This window comes from Astatotilapia calliptera, chromosome 6 (genome assembly GCF_900246225.1).
Source record: "Astatotilapia calliptera chromosome 6, fAstCal1.2, whole genome shotgun sequence".
Classification (NCBI taxonomy): Eukaryota; Metazoa; Chordata; class Actinopteri; order Cichliformes; family Cichlidae; genus Astatotilapia; species Astatotilapia calliptera.
In genome coordinates this window covers 17,090,726-17,110,433 of record NC_039307.1, presented here as the reverse complement: position 1 = coordinate 17,110,433, position 19,708 = coordinate 17,090,726, and the positions used below count along the sequence as shown (strand labels likewise).

The 19,708-nt window shown below is 41.7% G+C and overlaps 2 protein-coding genes across 2 annotated transcripts; both read right to left on the bottom strand.

Moving 5' to 3' along the window:
* Positions 1 to 3,923: 3,923 nt before the first annotated feature.
* LOC113023264 (sialidase-3-like) lies at positions 3,924 to 5,474 on the bottom strand. Its single transcript, XM_026169289.1, has 2 exons — positions 5,158 to 5,474; positions 3,924 to 5,055 (listed from the first exon to the last, which is right to left on the bottom strand). The coding sequence occupies exons 1-2, from the start codon at positions 5,380 to 5,382 to the stop codon at positions 4,093 to 4,095; spliced, it is 1,188 nt and encodes a 395-aa protein (XP_026025074.1). The 5' UTR covers positions 5,383 to 5,474; the 3' UTR covers positions 3,924 to 4,092.
* A 9,574-nt stretch (positions 5,475 to 15,048) lies between these two features.
* On the bottom strand, positions 15,049 to 16,795 carry LOC113024058 (sialidase-3-like). Its single transcript, XM_026170668.1, has 2 exons — positions 16,404 to 16,795; positions 15,049 to 16,301 (listed from the first exon to the last, which is right to left on the bottom strand). Exons 1-2 carry the CDS (start codon positions 16,629 to 16,631, stop codon positions 15,375 to 15,377), a joined length of 1,155 nt encoding a protein of 384 aa, XP_026026453.1. The 5' UTR covers positions 16,632 to 16,795; the 3' UTR covers positions 15,049 to 15,374.
* Positions 16,796 to 19,708: the final 2,913 nt, after the last annotated feature.

Sequence of the window (19,708 nt, the reverse complement as noted above, 5' to 3'; positions counted from 1 at the left end):
TCATCAACCATGGCCTGACTATGAGGGAAGCTGGGCAGAGAGTCCACCCACATCTAAGCCGCTTCACAGTGGCATCTGTAATAAGAACTAGTGATGGGCAGATGAAGCTTCATGAAGCACTGAAGCTTTTCATCCAATTGGTTCACCCCAGCGCAAAGCTTCTTGAAGCTTCATTTGCTCTAGTAGGACATCTACTGGACGTAAAAATATTAGTTGGCATGAATTTGAAGAGTGTGGCCTTTTGCACACAGCCTGTAAATGTCAACAACAAAAGGAGTGTGTAAAACATGTATATTGTAGTGATGCAGTATACTGTGTATATTTATACTGGCAGTATGGAAAATGATTATTTGGAAATGCTTAAAATGGAAATGATCATTTACTGTGAGGTGAGGTGTGGTTGGGGTGTGGACAGTGGTTGTGCTTTTGTAACGTTGAGGTATGGACAGCTACACACTGAGGCGTCAGTCCTGCCCATATTTTATTCAGTAAAAACTAAATTTTCACTGCTTTTATGACCTTTTTAGTGGGGAGAACATAGCTAGGATTTAATGATTTAACAAATCTTTTGAATCCTTTCCTCCACAATGCTAAATGGCTGGGAGTCCTCAATCACCATGCTAACCAGGTCTTCATCTATTTGAGATTGTTCTCCTGAGGAAAGACAATAAAGACAAAGCACAGGTATAAATAACCACACACGTAACTTATTACAGCTGTATAATATTGTTATATCATTTAGTAACATTACGGCATGCTATTATTATCATGGCATTTGATGGCTCACAATCGGTGTTCCCCTTATTCTCATGCAAAGCTCTGTAGTGCCTAAGCATGGATGAGGTGTTGTTGTTATATCCCAGCTCCCTGGCACATAGCAAACACTTCACCTTGTACAAAAGTAAAGCCGCGTAACATAAATTGTATTGCACCATCAGTGTTATGAAAATCCTCTACACCCCCCCCCCCCCCCCCAATTTTTGCACATGTCGAGGAGCGTGTCAGGCTACATTTCACTGTGTGTTATACTTGTATAACTATGCATGTGACAAATAATAAAGAACCTTGAACCTTGAACCATCTTCTGTAGAAATACCTTGTTGGGAGGAATAAGATCAAAATGTTCCCACACAGGGGAGGACATCCTCCTCTTCTTAGCTGCCTCAATTCTCTCCTGACTTTCTCTCCTCACTCTCATAAACCTCCAAACTGTCTCCAAACTCTCACTAACCGCAGCTCTCCATCAAACACCCACATTTTGATTGAAGTCTGAGGGGTTTGTATCGCTGTCACATCTCGCGGCAAAGTTCGAACCACTTCATGAACCAGTCACGTGGTACAGCCGGGCAGCGAGGCTTCGGACGTCATCATTTTCAGCTCCTCCCATAAATGAAGCAAGCCTCGATACGCGCATCGCGGAAACGCCCCCTCCATTACTCGACACAAGCTTCGGAGCCTCAATACAGAACGTCCCATCACTAATCAGAGCTACTGTAATTGATCATGTAGTAAATCATGGTCACTCAATGAGAGAGGCTGGTCAGAGAGTGCAGCCAAATCTGCAATGCTCTACAGTGGCATCTATTGCTAGAGTTTTCCGGCAAACCAACAGGTAACTTGTATTCTGCAAGGGCATTTGCACATTTCAGAAGTAAATAAGCTTTTGTGTAATTGTTGTTGCATTTCTGCTTAGGACTCAACGGTCACCTCACACAGGAGGGAGAGGACGGATGTTCACTGATGTGCAGGAAACTGCCATTGTTGATATGGTCATCAGAAACAATGGGATAAAACTCACTGAAATTAGACAGAGTCTTGGCAGACAACGTTACTTTTGCAAATATTCACAGTGTAAGCATAACAACAATTTCTAGAGTCCTGAAAAAACATCAGGTCAGGATGAAACAGTTGTACACTGTGCCTTTTGAGAGGAACTCTGAACATGTCAAGCAACTCAGGAACCAGTATGTCCAAGTAAGATCAGAATAAAATACAGATCTGTTTTTGAACAAAACCAAACACACAAAGACAATTATACAAATTTACTACTGTAACAGCTTATGTTGCCATGTGGATTTATGTTAGAGAGTCATGGAGATTGAAGGCAGGCAAACACACCACATTTTCATCTTTGTGGATGAGGCAGGTTTCAACTTGGCCAAAGCACGGCGACGAGGGAGGAATGTGATTGGGAAGAGAGCCACAGTGAATGTCCCGGGCCAGAGGGGTGCCAACATCACAATGTGCGGAGCAATATCCACTGATGGACTGCTGTTACACAGACCACTAATTGGGCCATACAACACTGAACGGCTCCTTGCGTTCCTGCATGATCTCTATGGAAGGGTTGTGCTAGGTGAGGAAAGGGATGCGGAGAGAAGGAATCAGCCAACATTTATGATTGTATGGGACAATGTGGCATTTCATCACTCCCGTGCAGTCAGAGTGGTTTGCAGCCCATCCCAGAATGGAGTCTCTTTTCCTCCCACCTTACTCTCATTCCTCAACCCCATAGAGGAATTCTTTTCCTCATGGCGGTGGAAGGTTTACGACCATCATCCACATGATCAAATGTCCCTCCTGGATGCAATGAATGCTGGATGCCTGGACATATCAGCAGAAGATTGCCAGGGATGCCTAGGTGTATTGCTCTAGATGACACAAGATGTGATGTGGATGAGAACCTGTGGCCAAATGGAGAAGACAGAGTAGATTAGCATTACTATTGTATGTGCATCAGTGGATGGTGTGTATACAAATTCTTGTATTTTGGGATTACTTGGTGCAAAAAAATAATACATAAACAAATATTAACGAATTCTGCATGATGTCTGATTCATTCCAGTGACATACATTGAAATTATAAACAGAGATGTGTCCTTGTTTTACACAAGAAAACACTGTAATGCTACATGTTGTTAGTGTTTTTTAGGTCATTGTTTTGTGGGTGACAAAGTGTGTTTGTCGGCTGTCAACCTTTGCTAGTGTTCTGGAAGAATGAGTTTATTTGAGACCTGGATAAAGTGTTTTGGTAGTTGTAGTGCATTTCGAATGTGAAATGAACTGCTTTGCCAAGCTGACGGTCAGTTAGGAGGATTGTGTGAAGAGTTTTGCAAAAGTGACCTAAGTATTGTGAAATGTGTCCTAGCAGCTGTAAAAAAAGAAAAAAACAAACAAACTTGCAGACAGGCAAGTGTTCAACAGCATAAACCATGTGAGCATCACCACCATCAGACGCATGTCCTGTGGCTAGACCCCAACAGACGGCGGGATCCATGAGCCCACGTATGCACAATTGTCATGATTTTTTTGTGTTTACAGTATAGTGTTTTTGCTATTACTGTATTATGGTTTTGTTTTTTTGCTTTATCTGAATTCATGGTGCTGCAATGTACAATATTGAGTAGGCCTGTTTGCTTTTTTTTGGTTGTTTGAAAATGTGTCTCCTGAAAATATGCCTTCTGAATAAACGATGAAAATCAAAGACTGCAGTGTTTTATATAAAGTAGACTAGTGTGTTCCCCCTGATCTGTAAGTGTTTGCATATGATGCAAGTATGTGTCATTTTGTCAACAGTTACATTTTGACAAAGAAATGTTAGGTTTTGACAGCAGAGTTTAGGTTTTGAGAGTAGTTTCAATTTGGCACAAATGTGAATGGTATATTTCCCAGTGTTGTGTCATGTTCACTTGTGTTTAGAGTTTTGGCACAATGAGCGAAGTTTTGCAAAATGTGTTCAAGCAACGGGCGAAAACTGTAATATGATATTTGCAACATTAGGTATGTTTTCTTCAAGGAGTGAATAACTAGATTAAAACTTTTGTTTAAACTGAGCATCCATGTTTAATACTCACTGAAAACAGGAGAAACTGTTTTCTGTTTCCTTCAATTTATTAAAGTATTTTTTTAAAGTGTTAATCCTACAAGCTTCTCAGTTTTCTTATTCATTTTTCATGCAACAAGCAAATAAAGATTTTTACATACAAAGCAACACTTACTGCTTTAAGTCGTGCACATATACATATGAATCTTTTCATCTACACACCTGAATAAAAATTATTCTTTTTATATTTTTCTTTTCTTTTCTTCAGTTTATTTCTTGGTGATGTCCTTATAGCTAAAGACAACAGAGGCTATCTGCTCATGTATTTCCTTCTGCCCACACTCAAACAGACATGCAAAGCAGCCATCATCAATGTAAGCCAGGTCTGAGTAACCACTGGGTCCATCATTAATGATGCAGGGTTGGCTCCATGCCTTTGGATCACGTGGGGATTTGTTCAGATACACACCAAGATCAATCCTGCGCGATTTACTGGTTGGGTGTGTGAACAGCAGCCACTTGTTTTGGTTTGTTTCACTTTGTGCAGTTCCACTTTGTTCTTGAGCTGGAAAGGAGACCACACTTCCCTGACATCCTGAGCACTTTGTTTCTGTAAGCTTAGTGCATCTGAATTTTCTGAAGGTAAAACCTTTATTCACACTGACAGCTTCCACTCGAGAGGAGCAAAAACTTCGAGCATTGCAATAAATGAAACTGGAGTGGGTGTCTTCATAGACCTCTGCCATTTGACATTCGCCTGATTCTGATTGCAACGTTTGACCAAATTTCCAACTTTTATCAGGATCATCACTATACAGTGAGAGTGCATATGATTTACAACAGCAACTGAACGAACATGCAACTGGTTTACAACAGCAATTCATGAGGCAAGTACTTCTGCAATAAGCATAAACTGGGATAATCAGTCTACCACTCTCTGTTTGAATACCATGGCCTGGCCCAACAGCAAATGTGGACCAGTTTTTTATTTCACTCAGTTTGTCCGTCAAATCGGTCACATCGCTCCAGGTTTCTCCGAGATCCTCACTTGTGATGTAGCAGAGACGGGTCCTGTTGTCATAGTATTCTATTTGGTCATGCTCAGTGATGCAGTCTTCAACACAGATGAAAAACAGGAAAAGTTTGTTGTTGACCTTGTCATACACCGGGCAGGGGTTCATTGGACGGTATCCTTTAATAAGTGCCTTTTCCAGCTGTTTGAGCTCTGACCACTAAAAGAGAGATTGTTCAGGAGTAAATAAAACAGAACAGTTTAAAGCAGGAGCGTAACTAACAAGTAATTTAGAACTGAAATGGCTGATTATCACTATTACCTCAACCGTCTTCTCAGAATCCTCCTTCATCTTTCCTGTTCTCATAACCAGCTTTTCTCCACTGGCATCATCTGAAGTCTTCCTCTGCTCTGCAAAGGCAAGTAAAGTTTTACTTTCTTTCTCATACAGAAGAGCAGGGATCCTGTAAACACATTGAGCAGCTTCCTTAGATTCAAAGACAGGTTGTTTCTGCAGCTGAGCTGTTGTTGAACATCCACAGCCCATGTTTGCTGTCCTTGTGTATAAAATGGATATTAAATTATAAAGAAGCCTTGCTGGGTTTATCTCTGCGGTCCTAGAATTTGATGTTGCTTTGACTTTTATAGGCTGGCTTTTAGAGAGTGTGGATGAGGGAGGGATCTTTGTTTTTATCACAGACCGATGGTCATTTCTGAGGAAATGATTCACATTTCCCTGAGCTCCAACCCCCGTTCCCTTAACAAAATAAATAGGCAAAATCCGTCTTTCATCATGCATGGGAGAAGAAGAACATATATCACAGAAAATTTACAATAAAAATCATGATTTAGGAAGTAAAAAACATCATAACACAAACACAAAACATTAAAAAGTAATCCTGATATTATATGGTTTTTGAAGTCTTGATGAATAGAAAAGAGAAATCAAGCATAGAAGATTTAATAGAAGGTCAAAATGATGGTCAGACTTCAGACTGAGCTGGAATCCAATGAGAAGAGACCACTAAGTGCACTAACTCAGAAAAGTCCTCAGTTACTTAAGTTATGATACCAAAGTAGTAAATATTTAAATACTAAAGCAGTACCTCTTTGGTGTCTTTTAACCCAAAAAATAAATCACCTATAAAATATAATACCAATAGAATAAATAAATAAATTAGAGCTGTGCACACTTTGCATTTAAGGGAGCTTGAAGATGGAGTCTCTTTCCTTATCAGGGATTCTGCAGATGTGTTCTGGAGAAGGAGGCGTTTACAGTTGTTTTTCATGGATGTGATCCTGTATTCTCACAATAATAATGGATTGGATTTATATAGCGCTTTTCAAGGCACCCAAAGCGCTTTACAATGCCACTATTCATTCACTCTCACATTCACTCACTGGTGGAGGCAAGCTACGGTTGTAGCCACAGCTGCCCTGGGGCAGACTGACAGAAGCGAGGCTGCCATATCGCGCCATCGGCCCCTCTGGCCAACACCAGTAGGCGGTAGGGAAAAGTGTCTTGCCCAAGGACACAACGACCAGGACAGAGAGCCCGGGGATCGAACCGGCGACTTTCCAGTTACAGATACGCTTCCCAACCCCCTGAGCCACGGTCGCCCCCACAATGGGTAACTGGGCGGGATTAATGACAGTGAGAGCTAGAGGATGTGACTCTTGGCTGGTCTTCAGGTTTCATTGGAAGCAGTCTGAATATGAAATGCTGTAATGTGACTCTGTAGGTCAGTCAGTCCCTGTCTGCCTTTAAACAGTCTTAAATTTGAGCCGATGGTATCCTGCACCCAAAAAATTAACCAGTCTCTTCTGTATTTCCTGCACCAGTGGATGTGGAGACTCAACAACCAGAAAATGATGCCAGAGCATCGAGGTAACCAGATTATTCTCAACCAGGTATCTCCTCCTATAGCAGAGCTGTGGCTGGATTCATGTCCATCAAGACAGTCAGGCACTAATTCTCTCCACTACACCTTCCCAGTTTTTCAACTGGAAATCATCATTGCCAAGCATCTGTGTGGTTCTCAGTCATCCAGGTCATGGTAATCTAATCTAAATTTATCATTTGTCATGAGTCAACAATACAAGTCAGTTGATTAGGATGTGTGTATAATTACATATTTTTTGCTACATTCCCAAGTACTTGAGTAACAAAATAGCTGATTTTCCCAGTGGAGGCTCCCTCCCTCAACATTCCTTATTTATAACCGTTTTGTACTAGTATGATCTGGATTACTCCTTTGCACTGCGAAAATTGGACGAGTTTATCTCTCGTAGCAGTAATCTTCTGACCCTTTTCTAAGCAGTCCTCCATTTTCAGAGGTTCAGAGATAATGGGAAAAACTATATAACTGCACAGTAGCACTCTGAAGCACCTGCCAATCAGTTTTCCAGCATTAACTGAATCTAAGCAGAGGGTATATCACTGGAAATTTGAGAATTTACCCTGCTACTTCTATAAGCAGTTACATTATTAAACAATGCTACTATTACTCAGTCATATATGATCATACCATGTAGTGGCTCCACTTTGTTTTACAGATACGGCAGTATCTTTCATGAGCCGGTTCTCTTCTTCTCCACTGTTCATTTCTCATATGTCAAGCAATTTCAGACTTTTGCATATAAAATTTGCATTTATGTTCATGTTATAAAACAGCTTTGATTTTTAAAAGCAAGACTGTGAGCTACATTCCTAAGTACTTCAGTAACAAAATATCTGATTCTCCCGGTGGACGCTCCTTCATAATCCCTCTTTCGTAACCTGCAGGTCTGTACTCCATGATCGGGTTTACTGCTCGGCTCTGCAAAGGCTACAGGAGTCTCTCCGACTTTTTCACAGATTAGAGCGGGAATCCTGTGAACCCTGATTTTCTTTTATAAATTTCTTTATTGACTCCTATATATTTTTTTCATTATTCACAGTTTTATTTTATTTGCAGTGTCCAGGTTGTTGTTGTTACTGTAACAACAAATAATATCAATAATATTATTATCTGTGATCTACTTTAATGTGTTATGCAAAGCACGTTTAAACCTTTTGCTTGTTTTATATTGTTTTAACCTTAAATTCACTACAGTTATTTGTTTATTAAAATATTCATTGTGGATGTTGAACTCACAGTTTGGAGTTGGTGGGAAATAAATGAGCAAAAGAACAGATAGTTTTACAATAAAACAGCATATGTTAACTATTTTTATTATTTTCTGCAATAAAATCAAATGCATTCACAACCATTAATATGATATTTGCAACATTAGGTATGTTTTCTTCAAGGAGTGAATAACTAGATTAAAACTTTTGTTTAAACTGAGCATCCATGTTTAATACTCACTGAAAACAGGAGAAACTGTTTTCTGTTTCCTTCAATTTATTAAAGTATTTTTTAAAGTGTTAATCCTACAAGCTTCTCAGTTTTCTTATTCATTTTTCATGCAACAAGCAAATAAAGATTTTTACATACAAAGCAACACTTACTGCTTTAAGTGAATACCCCTTTGGTGTCTTTTACCCCCAAAAATAAATCACCTATAAAATATAATACCAATAGAATAAATAAATAAATTAGAGCTGTGCACACTTTGCATTTAAGGGAGCTTGAAGATGGAGTCTCTTTCCTTATCAGGGATTCTGCAGATGTGTTCTGGAGAAGGAGGCATTTAAAGTTGTTTTTCATGGATGTGATCCTGTATTCTCACAATGGGTAACTGGGCGGGATTAATGACAGTGAGAGCTAGAGAATGTGACTCTTGGCTGGTCTTCAGGTTTCATTGGAAGCCAGACGTCATTGTTCATTTCTGATAAAGTCATTTCCTTCTCAGTAAACTAACCTTCCCCCCTGTTATAGGGGTGGCTCTAGTAATGCACTTACATAGAAAAAGCATAGCAAAATGTGCTTCAGTGAATGGGTGAATGAGGCAGGTTGTGTTAAGCGTGCTCAGACAGAGTAGAAAAGTGCTAAATAAGAAAAGGTCCATTTACCATTCCCTGTTCCTGAGAAACAGAAATTAAATCACCATGCAGGAGAAATATCCCAAAAGTAAGTTCAGACTAAACATCTCTGAATCCAAGTTTGGTTGTTTTTTTAAGATAAGATAAGATAACCTTTATTAGTCCCACACGTGGGAAATTTGTTTTGTCACAGCAGGAAGTGGACAGTGCAAAAGTTATGAGGCAAAAATTAGAATACAATAAGAATAAATACAGTACACAACTGTACAGAATAGAATAAAATACTATATACAGTAGAATAAAATAAAATAAATATACAATAAGATAAAAATAGAATACAAATACAAATACTATATACAACTGAGTAAAAATACAACGATGACAGAAAGGATTATTGCACTTAGTATTATTGCATATGTATGGATGTGTGTGCTTGATCAGTTAAAGTCTTTATTATGGAGTCTGACAGCAGTGGGGAGGAAAGACCTGCGAAATCTCTCCGTCCCACACCGTGGGTGCCGCAGTCTCCCACTGAAGGAGCTGCTCAGTGCTGTCACAGTCTGCTGCATGGGGTGGGAGACGTTGTCCAACAGGGATGACAGCTTAGCCGCCGTTCTCCTGTCACTCACCACCTCCACTGGGTCCAGAGGGCATCCTAGAGCTGGCCCTTCGGATCACCCTGTTCAGTCTCTTCCTGTCCCCAGCAGAGATGCTGCCGCCCCAGCAGACCACACCATAAAAGATAGCAGAAGCCACAACAGAGTCATAGAAGGTCTTCAGGAGTGGGCCCTCCACTCCAAACGACCTGAGTCTCCGCAGCAGGTACAGCCTGCTCTGCCCTTTCCTGTAGAGGGCGTCTGAGTTATGAGTCCAGTCCAGTCTATTGTTCAGATGAACACCAAGGTACCTGTAGCTGTCCACAGCCTCAATGTCCATACCTTGGATGTTCAGTGGTTGCAGTGGAGAATGCTTGTGCCTGCGGAAGTCTACCACCAGTTCCTTGGTTTTACTGGCGTTGATCTGGAGGTAGTTCAGCTGGCACCAGTCCACAAAGTCTTGGGTCAGACCTCTGTACTCCTTGTCGTCCCCATCAGTGATGAGGCCGACTATTGCAGAGTCATCAGAGAACTTCTGCAGGAAGCACTGGGTGGAATTGTGGGAGAAGTCTGCAGTGTAGATGGTGAAGAGGAACGGAGCCAGAACCGTTCCCTGTGGGGCCCCCGTACTGCAGACGACCCTGTCCGACACACAGCCCTGAGTCCTCACATACTGTGGTCGGTCGGTGAGGTAGTCCAGGATCCAGGTAGTGAGGTGATGGTCCACTCCAGAGTTCACCAGCTTGTCCTTTAGAACCGAGGGAAGAATGGTGTTGAAGGCACTGGAGAAATCAAAGAACATGATTCTCACAGTGCTTCCAGCGGTCTCCAGGTGAGCGAGGGAACGATGTAGGAGGTGAATGACGGCATCATCCGCTCCAATGCCAGGCTGGTAGGCAAACTGAAGTGGGTCCAGTGATGAGCTTATTAGGCGCCGAAGCTGAGCCAGGACCATTGCTTTGTTTGTTTTTGGCACAAACACAGGCAAAAAAAGATTAGCACCATATTGTACATTTTTTATAGTTTTCAAGAACAGAACTGGAAGTTTCTGTCAGACAGAAAAATAAAAAAATCATTTCTTATACACTCAACAAAAATATAAACGCAACACCTTTGTTACTGCTCCCATTCCCCATGGGATGGACGTAGAGACCTAAAATTCATTCCAGATACACAATATAACCATCCCTCCCAAACAGTGGTCACAAATCAGTCCAAATGTGTGGTAGTGGGCACATCTGCTATATTGAGATAATCCATCCCACCTCACAGGTGTGCCACATCAGGATGCTGATCTGACATCATGAGTAGTGCACAGGTGTACCTCAGACTGCCCACAACAAAAGGCCACCCTGGAATGTGCAGTTTTGTCTCACAGCAAAATGCCACAGATGCCACAAGCAATGAGGGAGCGTGCAATTGGCATGCTGACAGCAGGAATGTCAACCAGATCTGTCGCCCGTGCATTGAATGTTCATTTCTCAACCATAAGCCGTCTCCACAGGCGTTTCAGAGAATATGGCAGCACATCCAACCGGCCTCACAACCGCAGACCTCGTGTAACCACACCAGCCCAGGACCTCCACATCCAGCAGGTTCACCTCCAAGATCGTCTGAGACCAGCCACCCAGACAGCTGCTGGAACAATTGGTTTGCACAACCAAACAATTTCTGCACAAACTGTCAGAAACCGTCTCAGGGACGCTCAACTGCATGCCCGTCGTCCTCATCGGGGTCTTGACCTGACTCCAGCTCGTCGCCGTGACAGACTTGTGTGGGCAAATGCTCACATTCGATGGCGTCTGGCACGTTGGAGAGGTGTGCGCTTCACGGATGAATCATGGTTCACATTGTTCAGGGCAGATGGCAGCTGAGAATGTCCCAGTTCTTGCATGGCCAGCATACTCACCGGACATGTCACCCATTGAGCATGTTCGGGATGTGCTTGACCGGCGTATACAACAGCGTGTACCAGTTCCCACGAATATCCAACAACCTCGCACAGCCATTGAAGTGGAGTGGACCAACATTCCACAGGCCACAATTGACAATCTGATAGACTCCATGCGACGATGTGTTGCACTGCATGAGGCAAATGGTGGTCACACCAGATACTGACCGGTTCTGGGTCCCCAGACCCCCAATAGCGCAAAAAACTGCACATTCCAGGGTGGCCTTTTGTTGTGGGCAGTCTGAGGTACACCTGTGCACTACTCATGATGTCAGATCAGCATCCTGATGTGGCACACCTGTGAGGTGGGATGGATTATCTCAATATAGCAGATGTGCCCACTACCACACATTTGGACTGATTTGTGACCACTGTTTGGGAGGGATGGTTATATTGTGTATCTGGAATGAATTTTAGGTCTCTACGTCCATCCCATGGGGAATGGGAGCAGTAACAAAGGTGTTGCGTTTATATTTTTGTTGAGTGTAAATGCAGTATAAGAAATGCTGAGCAGTCTGAATATGAAATGCTGTAATGCGACTCTGTAGGTCAGTCAGTCCCTGTCTGCCTTTAAACAGTCTTAAATTTGAGCCGATGGTATCCTCCACCCAAAAAATTAACCAGTTTCTTCTGTATTTCCTGCACCAGTGGATGTGGAGACTCAACAACCAGAAAATGATGCCAGAGCATCGAGGTAACCAGATTATTCTCAACCAGGTATCTCCTCCTATAGCAGAGCTGTGGCTGGATTCATGTCCATCAAGACAGTCAGGCACTAATTCTCTCCACTACACCTTCCCAGTTTTTCAACTGGAAATCATCATTGCCAAGCATCTGTGTGGTTCTCAGTCATCCAGGTCATGGTAATCTAAGATATGATCACAATGGATCACACTCATAAATTTATCATTTGTCATGAGTCAACAATACAAGTCAGCTGATTAGGATGTGTGTATAATTACAGTGGGGCAAAAAAGTATTTAGTCAGCCACCGATTGTGCAAGTTCCCCCACTTAAAATGATGACAGAGGTCAGTAATTTGCACCAGAGGTACACTTCAACTGTGAGAGACAGAATGTGAAAAAAAAATCCATGAATCCACATGGTAGGATTTGTAAAGAATTTATTCGTAAATTAGGGTGGAAAATAAGTATTTGGTCACCTCAAACAAGGAAAACCTCTGGCTCTCACAGACCTGTAACGTCTTCTGTAAGAAGCTTTTCTGTCCCCCACTCGTTACCTGTATGAATGGCACCTGTTTGAACTCATCATCTGTATAAAAGACACCTGTCCACAGCCTCAAACAGTCAGACTCCAAACTCCGCCATAGCCAAGACCAAAGAGCTTTCGAAGGACACCAGGAAAAGTATTGTAGACCTGCACCAGACTGGGAAGAGTGAATCTACAATAGGCAAGCAGCTTGGTGTGAAAAAATCAACTGTGGGAGCAATCATCAGAAAATGGAAGACATACAAGACCACTGATAATCTCCCTCCATCTGGGGCTCCACGCAAGATCTCATCCCGTGGGGTCAAAATGATCATGAGAACGGTGAGCAAAGATCCCAGAACCACACGGGGGGACCTGGTGAATGACCTGCAGAGAGCTGGGACCAAAGTAACAAAGGTCACCATCAGTAACACACTACAACGGCAGGGAATCAAATCCCGCAGTGCCAGACGTGCTCCGCTGCTGAAGCCAGTGCATGTCCAGGCCCGTCTGAAGTTTGCCAGAGAGCACATGGATGATACAGCAGAGGATTGGGAGAATGTCATGTGGTCAGATGAAACCAAAGTAGAACTTTTTGGTATAAACTCAACTCGTCGTGTTTGGAGGAAGAAGAATACTGAGTTGCATCCCAAGAACACCATACCTACTGTGAAGCATGGGGGTGGAAACATCATGCTATGGGGCTGTTTTTCTGCCAAGGGGACAGGACGACTGATCCGTGTTAAGGACAGAATGAATGGGGCCATGTATCGTGAGATTTTGAGCCAAAACCTCCTTCCATCAGTGAGAACTTTGAAGATGAAACGAGGCTGGGTCTTCCAACATGACAATGATCCAAAACACACCGCCCGGGCAACAAAAGGAGTGGCTCCGTAAGAAGCATCTGAAAGTCCTGGAGTGACCTAGCCAGTCTCCAGACCTCAACCCCATAGAAAATCTGTGGCGGGAGTTGAAAGTCCGTGTTGCTCGGCGACAGCCCCAAAACATCACTGCTCTCGAGAAGATCTGCATGGAGGAATGGGCCAAAATACCAGCTACTGTGTGTGCAAACCTGGTAAAGACCTATAGTAAACGTTTGACCTCTGTTATTGCCAACAAAGGTTATGTTACAAAGTACTGAGTTGTATTTTTGTTATTGACCAAATACTTATTTTCAACCCTAATTTACGAATAAATTCTTTACAAATCCTACCATGTGGGTTCATGGATTTTTTTTTTCACATTCTGTCTCTCACAGTTGAAGTGTACCTCTGGTGCAAATTACTGACCTCTGTCATCATTTTAGGTGGGGGAACTTGCACAATCGGTGGCTGACTAAATACTTTTTTGCCCCACTGTACATATTTTTTGCTACATTCCCAAGTACTTGAGTAACAAAATAGCTGATTTTCCCAGTGGAGGCTCCCTCCCTCAACATTCCTTATTTATAACCGTTTTGTACTAGTATGATCTGGATTACTCCTTTGCACTGCGAAAATTGTACGAGTTTCTCTCTCGTAGCAGTAATCTTCTGACCCTTTTCTAAGCAGTCCTCCATTTTCAGAGGTTCAGAGATAATGGGAAAAACTATATAATTGCACAGTAGCACTCTGAAGCACCTGCCAATCAGTTTTCCAGCATTAACTGAATCTAAGCAGAGGGTATATCACTGGAAATTTGAGAATTTACCCTGCTACTTCTATAAGCAGTTACATTATTAAACAATGCTACTATCACTCAGTCATATATGATCATACCATGTAGTGGCTCCACTTTGTTTTACAGATATGGCAGTATCTTTCATGAGCCGGTTCTCTTCTTCTCCACTGTTCATTTCTCATATGTCAAGCAATTTCAGACTTTTGCATATAAAATTTGCATTTATGTTCATGTTATAAAACAGCTTTGATTTTTAAAAGCAAGACTGTGAGCTACATTCCTAAGTACTTCAGTAACAAAATATCTGATTCTCCCGGTGGACGCTCCTTCATAATCCCTCTTTCGTAACCTGCAGGTCTGTACTCCATGATCGGGTTTACTGCTCGGCTCTGCAAAGGCTACAGGAGTCTCTCCGACTTTTTCACAGATTAGAGCGGGAATCCTGTGAACCCTGATTTTCTTTTATAAATTTCTTTATTGACTCCTATATATTTTTTTCATTATTCACAGTTTTATTTTATTTGCAGTGTCCAGGTTGTTGTTGTTACTGTAACAACAAATAATATCAATAATATTATTATCTGTGATCTACTTTAATGTGTTATGCAAAGCACGTTTAAACCTTTTGCTTGTTTTATATTGTTTTAACCTTAAATTCACTACAGTTATTTGTTTATTAAAATATTCATTGTGGATGTTGAACTCACAGTTTGGAGTTGGTGGGAAATAAATGAGCAAAAGAACAGATAGTTTTACAATAAAACAGCATATGTTAACTATTTTTATTATTTTCTGCAATAAAATCAAATGCATTCACAACCATTAATATGATATTTGCAACATTAGGTATGTTTTCTTCAAGGAGTGAATAACTAGATTAAAACTTTTGTTTAAACTGAGCATCCATGTTTAATACTCACTGAAAACAGGAGAAACTGTTTTCTGTTTCCTTCAATTTATTAAAGTATTTTTTAAAGTGTTAATCCTACAAGCTTCTCAGTTTTCTTATTCATTTTTCATGCAACAAGCAAATAAAGATTTTTACATACAAAGCAACACTTACTGCTTTAAGTTGTGCACATATACATATGAATCTTTTCATCTACACACCTGAATAAAAATTATTCTTTTTATATTTTTCTTTTCTTTTCTTCAGTTTATTTCTTGGTGATGTCCTTATAGCTAAAGACAACAGAGGCTATCTGCTCATGTATTTCCTGCTGCCCACACTCAAACAGACATGCAAAGCAGCCATCATCAATGTAAGCCAGGTCTGAGTAACCACTGGGTCCCTCATTAATGATGCAGGGTTCGCTCCATGCCTTTGGATCACGTGGGGATTTGTTCAGATACACACCTAACTTGACCCTGTGTTTCGGACTGGTTGGGTGCGTGAACAGCAGCCACTTTTCAAGGTTCTGGCTTGGGTCACTTTCTGTGTTTTCACTTTCTTGTTGAGCTGGGAAGGAGATCACGCTTCCGTGACAGCCTGAACCTGTTTCCACAAGATTGTTTTCAGGTTGAGGAATGGTAAAGCTATGTCCATTATCATCACTGACTGCTTCCACTCGATGGCCGCCCACATTACGGGCGTTGCAGTAGATGTGGTCTTTGGAAAGTTCAGCCATTTCACACTCAACTGATACCACTGATTCCTCATTAAATTTCCGTATGAAATCCCCAAATTTCCAGTTTTCACCATGACTATCACTATACAGTGAGATTGCATATGGTTTACTTGGTTTGATCGCAGTATAAGCATAAACTGGGATAATCAGTCTACCACTCTCTGTTTGAATACCATGGCCTGGCCCAACAGCAAATGTGGCCCAGTTTTTTATTTCACTCAGTTTGTCCGTCAAATTGGTCACGTCGCTCCAGGTTTCTCCGAGATCCTCACTTGTGATGAAGCAGAGACGGGTCTTGTTGTCACATTTTTTTATTTGGTGAAGCTCAGTGATGCCGTCTTCAACACAGATGAAAAACAGGAAAAGTTTGTTGTTGACCTTGTCATACACCGGGCAGGGGTTCATTGGACGGTGTCCATCAATAAGTGCCTTTTCCACCTCTTTGAGTTCTAACCACTAAAAGAGAGATTGTTCAGGAGTAAATAAAACAGAACAGTTCAGAACAGGAGCATAACTAACAAGTAATTTAGAACTGAAATGGCTGATTATCACTATTACCTCAGTCGTCCTCTGACAGCATTTCTGCTTGATCTTTCCTGTTCTCATAACCAGCTTTTCTCCGCTGGCATCATCTGAAGTCTTCCTCTGCTCTGCAAAGGCAAGTAAAGTTTTACTTTTTTCCTCATACAGAAGAGCAGGGATCCTGTAAACACATTGAGCAGCTTCCTTAGATTCAAAGACAGGTTGTTTCTGCAGCTGAGCTGTTGTTGAACATCCACAGCCCATGTTTGCTGTCCTTGTGTATAAAATGGATATTAAATTATAAAGAAGCCTTGCTGGGTTTATCTCTGCGGTCCTAGAATTTGATGTTGCTTTGACTTTTATAGGCTGGCTGTTAGAGAGTGTGGATGAGGGAGGGATCTTTGTTTTTATCACAGATCGATGGTCATTTCTGAGGAAATGATTCACATTTCATTGAACTCCACCCCTCATTCCCTTAACAAATTAAATAGGCAAAACCCGTCTTTCATCATGCATGTCAGGAAAACAACCAGAATGAAAACCTTTAATAGCTGTTATGTCTGAATTTTATTATTTTGTACATACAGCGGTATAAAAAACAATGTTTGCCCCCTTCCTGATTTCCATATTTGTCACACTTAAATGTTTCTGATCAAACAAATTTAAATATTAAAAAAAGATAACACAAATATAGATAAAATGTATTCTCTGGATGAATGTATTTATTATAAAGGGAAAAGAAATCCAAACTACATGGCTGTGTGTAAAAAAGTGATTGCCCTCTAAACCTGGGCCACCCTTAGCAGCAACAACTGCAATCAAACTTTATTGATAATTAACAATGAGTCTTTCACAGTGCTGAGGAGGATTTTTTGGCCCACTCATCATTGCATAATTGTTGCAATTCAGCCACGTTGAAGGTTTTCAACCATGAACCACCTTTTTAAGGTCATTCCACAGCATGTTAATCAGATTCAGACCAGGACATTGATGAGGCTGCTCCAGTCCTCACTTTCGTACTCTTAAGCCATTATGAGGTGGAATTACTGATGTGCATGATGATGAGATAGCCTTTATTTGTCAGTTGCAGGTCTTTTACCCACAACCGAGATGACAGACCTTGCCGACCGTACATACAATACACAAACATCACATTGGGGAGACAGGTCAGGCTAGGTAGCGAGGAAAAAAAACATCGAAATGTGCAACACAAAAGGATAATACAGGAATGCACAGGTATCAACACACCATAACACAATAAACACAGACAAGTGTAGCACTTGGTAAAGTGTTAAGCTAAAATATGTCCAAAACATTCCACGAATCTGTTGGTATTTGTGTTATTCAATTTGCATGTGGACTGTCGGAAACAACTCAGCACTGTTGTAAGCCGATGCTTATCTGGTAAGAGAGTAACATGTGATTCTGTCACCTGAGGTCCAATAGTGCATCGTGAAAGTGATCTTAGAGCACTGCTAAACCCTATGCCGACTTACGCCATCTCTACATTGTCACAAGGAAGAGAGAAGTATATTTATTTATTTCTGTTTCTTATTGTCATGTTTTCTCAATGTTGGGACAACATTTATTTAGCAGGGGAGGAATGTAGCACTTGGTAAAGTGTAAAGCTAAAATATGTCCAAAACATTGCACGAATCTGTTGGTATTTGTGTTATTCAACTATATGTTTGGATTTTTGGCTGCTACATGTTTTTCCACCAGTAGGGGGCAGTCACGGAAAAAGAAAAACTATGTAAAAAAAAAAAAAAAAGAAAAAAGAAAAGAGAGAAGAGTGTATTCTTGGGCTCTGTATGTGAAAGCCACAGTTCTGAAGTACCCCAAATAAACTCGGTTCTGCTGTTTACACCAAGTTGTCCTGGAGTGGTGTAACATTTTGGAGGTTCCACCGAGATAGTTTTGGGACTACTTCACACAGAGGAACACGGTAAAGAAGCTAATGCTAACGGATTGCGACAGTCTAGCTAATGCCATGCAAACAGTTTTTTCTCCGGTCGGATACACTGAGAGAGTTTTATTCGTCTTAGTTATCTTTCAAGCATGTCTGTGAACCGTGAAGATTTTTTGTTGGAATTGGAGCAGAAGTTATGTGGATTTTCTTTGGAAGAACTGCTCAGAGTATGTGAACTATGTAATATTACAGAAAAGGGCAGCGAAGAAATACAAAGCAAATCCCGCAGAGCTCTCGTTAAGCTTATTAGCCAGTTTTGTGAACGAGAAGAGTTTTTACAGCGAGAGGATGAAGGCATGTCGGTGCTTCTGGAGCTAAATGATGTGCTGGTTTTGCTGGTGGAGGCGCGGTCAGCGGCTGTCGGCGCAGGAGCGGTGGTCCGGTCTTCATCTTCAGACAGAGCGGAGATGACGGTGGAGGCTGTGCACGAGGAGCAACTGGCAGCGGCGCAGGCACCTCCGGAGCGGCGGACAGGGCCGATGACATCGCTGGAGCATCAGGCGGCTCAAGGGACATCAGCGGAGCAGCAGGTGGCCATGAGGACGTCGCTGGACGGCGAAACACAGCGCAGGGGGAGAGACTGTATTGGCAACAGCTGCTGTAATGTTTCATCAGGTGGATTCAGAAAAGACTTCAGTATAAGTGGACATGTGGGTGAGTCGACAGCTAAAGACACGCTGAGTTTCAGTAGCTTAGAGCACCAGATGGAAAGCGGCTTAAAAACGGGCTACTCTGAAGCTGAGATTGTGGAGGCTGTCATACGTGCCATCATTCCTGGGTTAAAACTAAGGAGCTATTCGGAAGGGAAAGAAGATCTCACATTGACCAGCCTGAGACAAGTTCTAAAAGCCCATTATGCAGAAACGGATGCAACAGTACTGTACCAGCAATTAACCAAAGCTACACAGGGGGCAAATGAAACACCACTTGAGTTCCTGATTAGAGTGCTGGATTTGCGTCAAAAAATCCTTTTTGCATCTGAGCGCACCCAGTCTAGCCTAAAGTATAACAACGAACTTGTTCAAAGTCAATGTTTTCAGTCCATTAGAACGGGTCTTCTAAATGACAATGTCAGAGCAGAAATGAGAGCATATTTGCAGGATGAAAACTGTAGCGATGAACTCTTATTAATGAAAATGCAAACAGCCCAGTACAATGAAAGCGAGAGAGCGTTAAAGGCAAAAGCCCACAGGTCATTTAGAACAGGACTAAATGTAGTTGAGCAGAATGTAGCGCTTACTGATCCCCGCACAAGCCAGCCTGACACAAAACCGGCTAAAACCCTCAAAGATAACTCCTTATTTGCAAAAATTGAGGAAAGTAACTCAGCAATCAGGGAACTCACAGGACAGGTAGCTTCACTAGTGCAAAC

Bases quoted from the DNA above. Each gene is read 5' to 3' on its own strand.
- LOC113023264 (XM_026169289.1), bottom strand. From the start codon at position 5,382: ATGGGCTGTGGATGTTCAACAACAGCTCAGCTGCAGAAACAACCTGTC. The intron at 5,056-5,157 runs GTAATAGTGATA...TCTCTCTTTTAG, and splicing joins ATTCTGAGAAGACGGTTGAG to TGGTCAGAGCTCAAACAGCT.
- LOC113024058 (XM_026170668.1), bottom strand. From the start codon at position 16,631: ATGGGCTGTGGATGTTCAACAACAGCTCAGCTGCAGAAACAACCTGTC. The intron at 16,302-16,403 runs GTAATAGTGATA...TCTCTCTTTTAG, and splicing joins GCTGTCAGAGGACGACTGAG to TGGTTAGAACTCAAAGAGGT.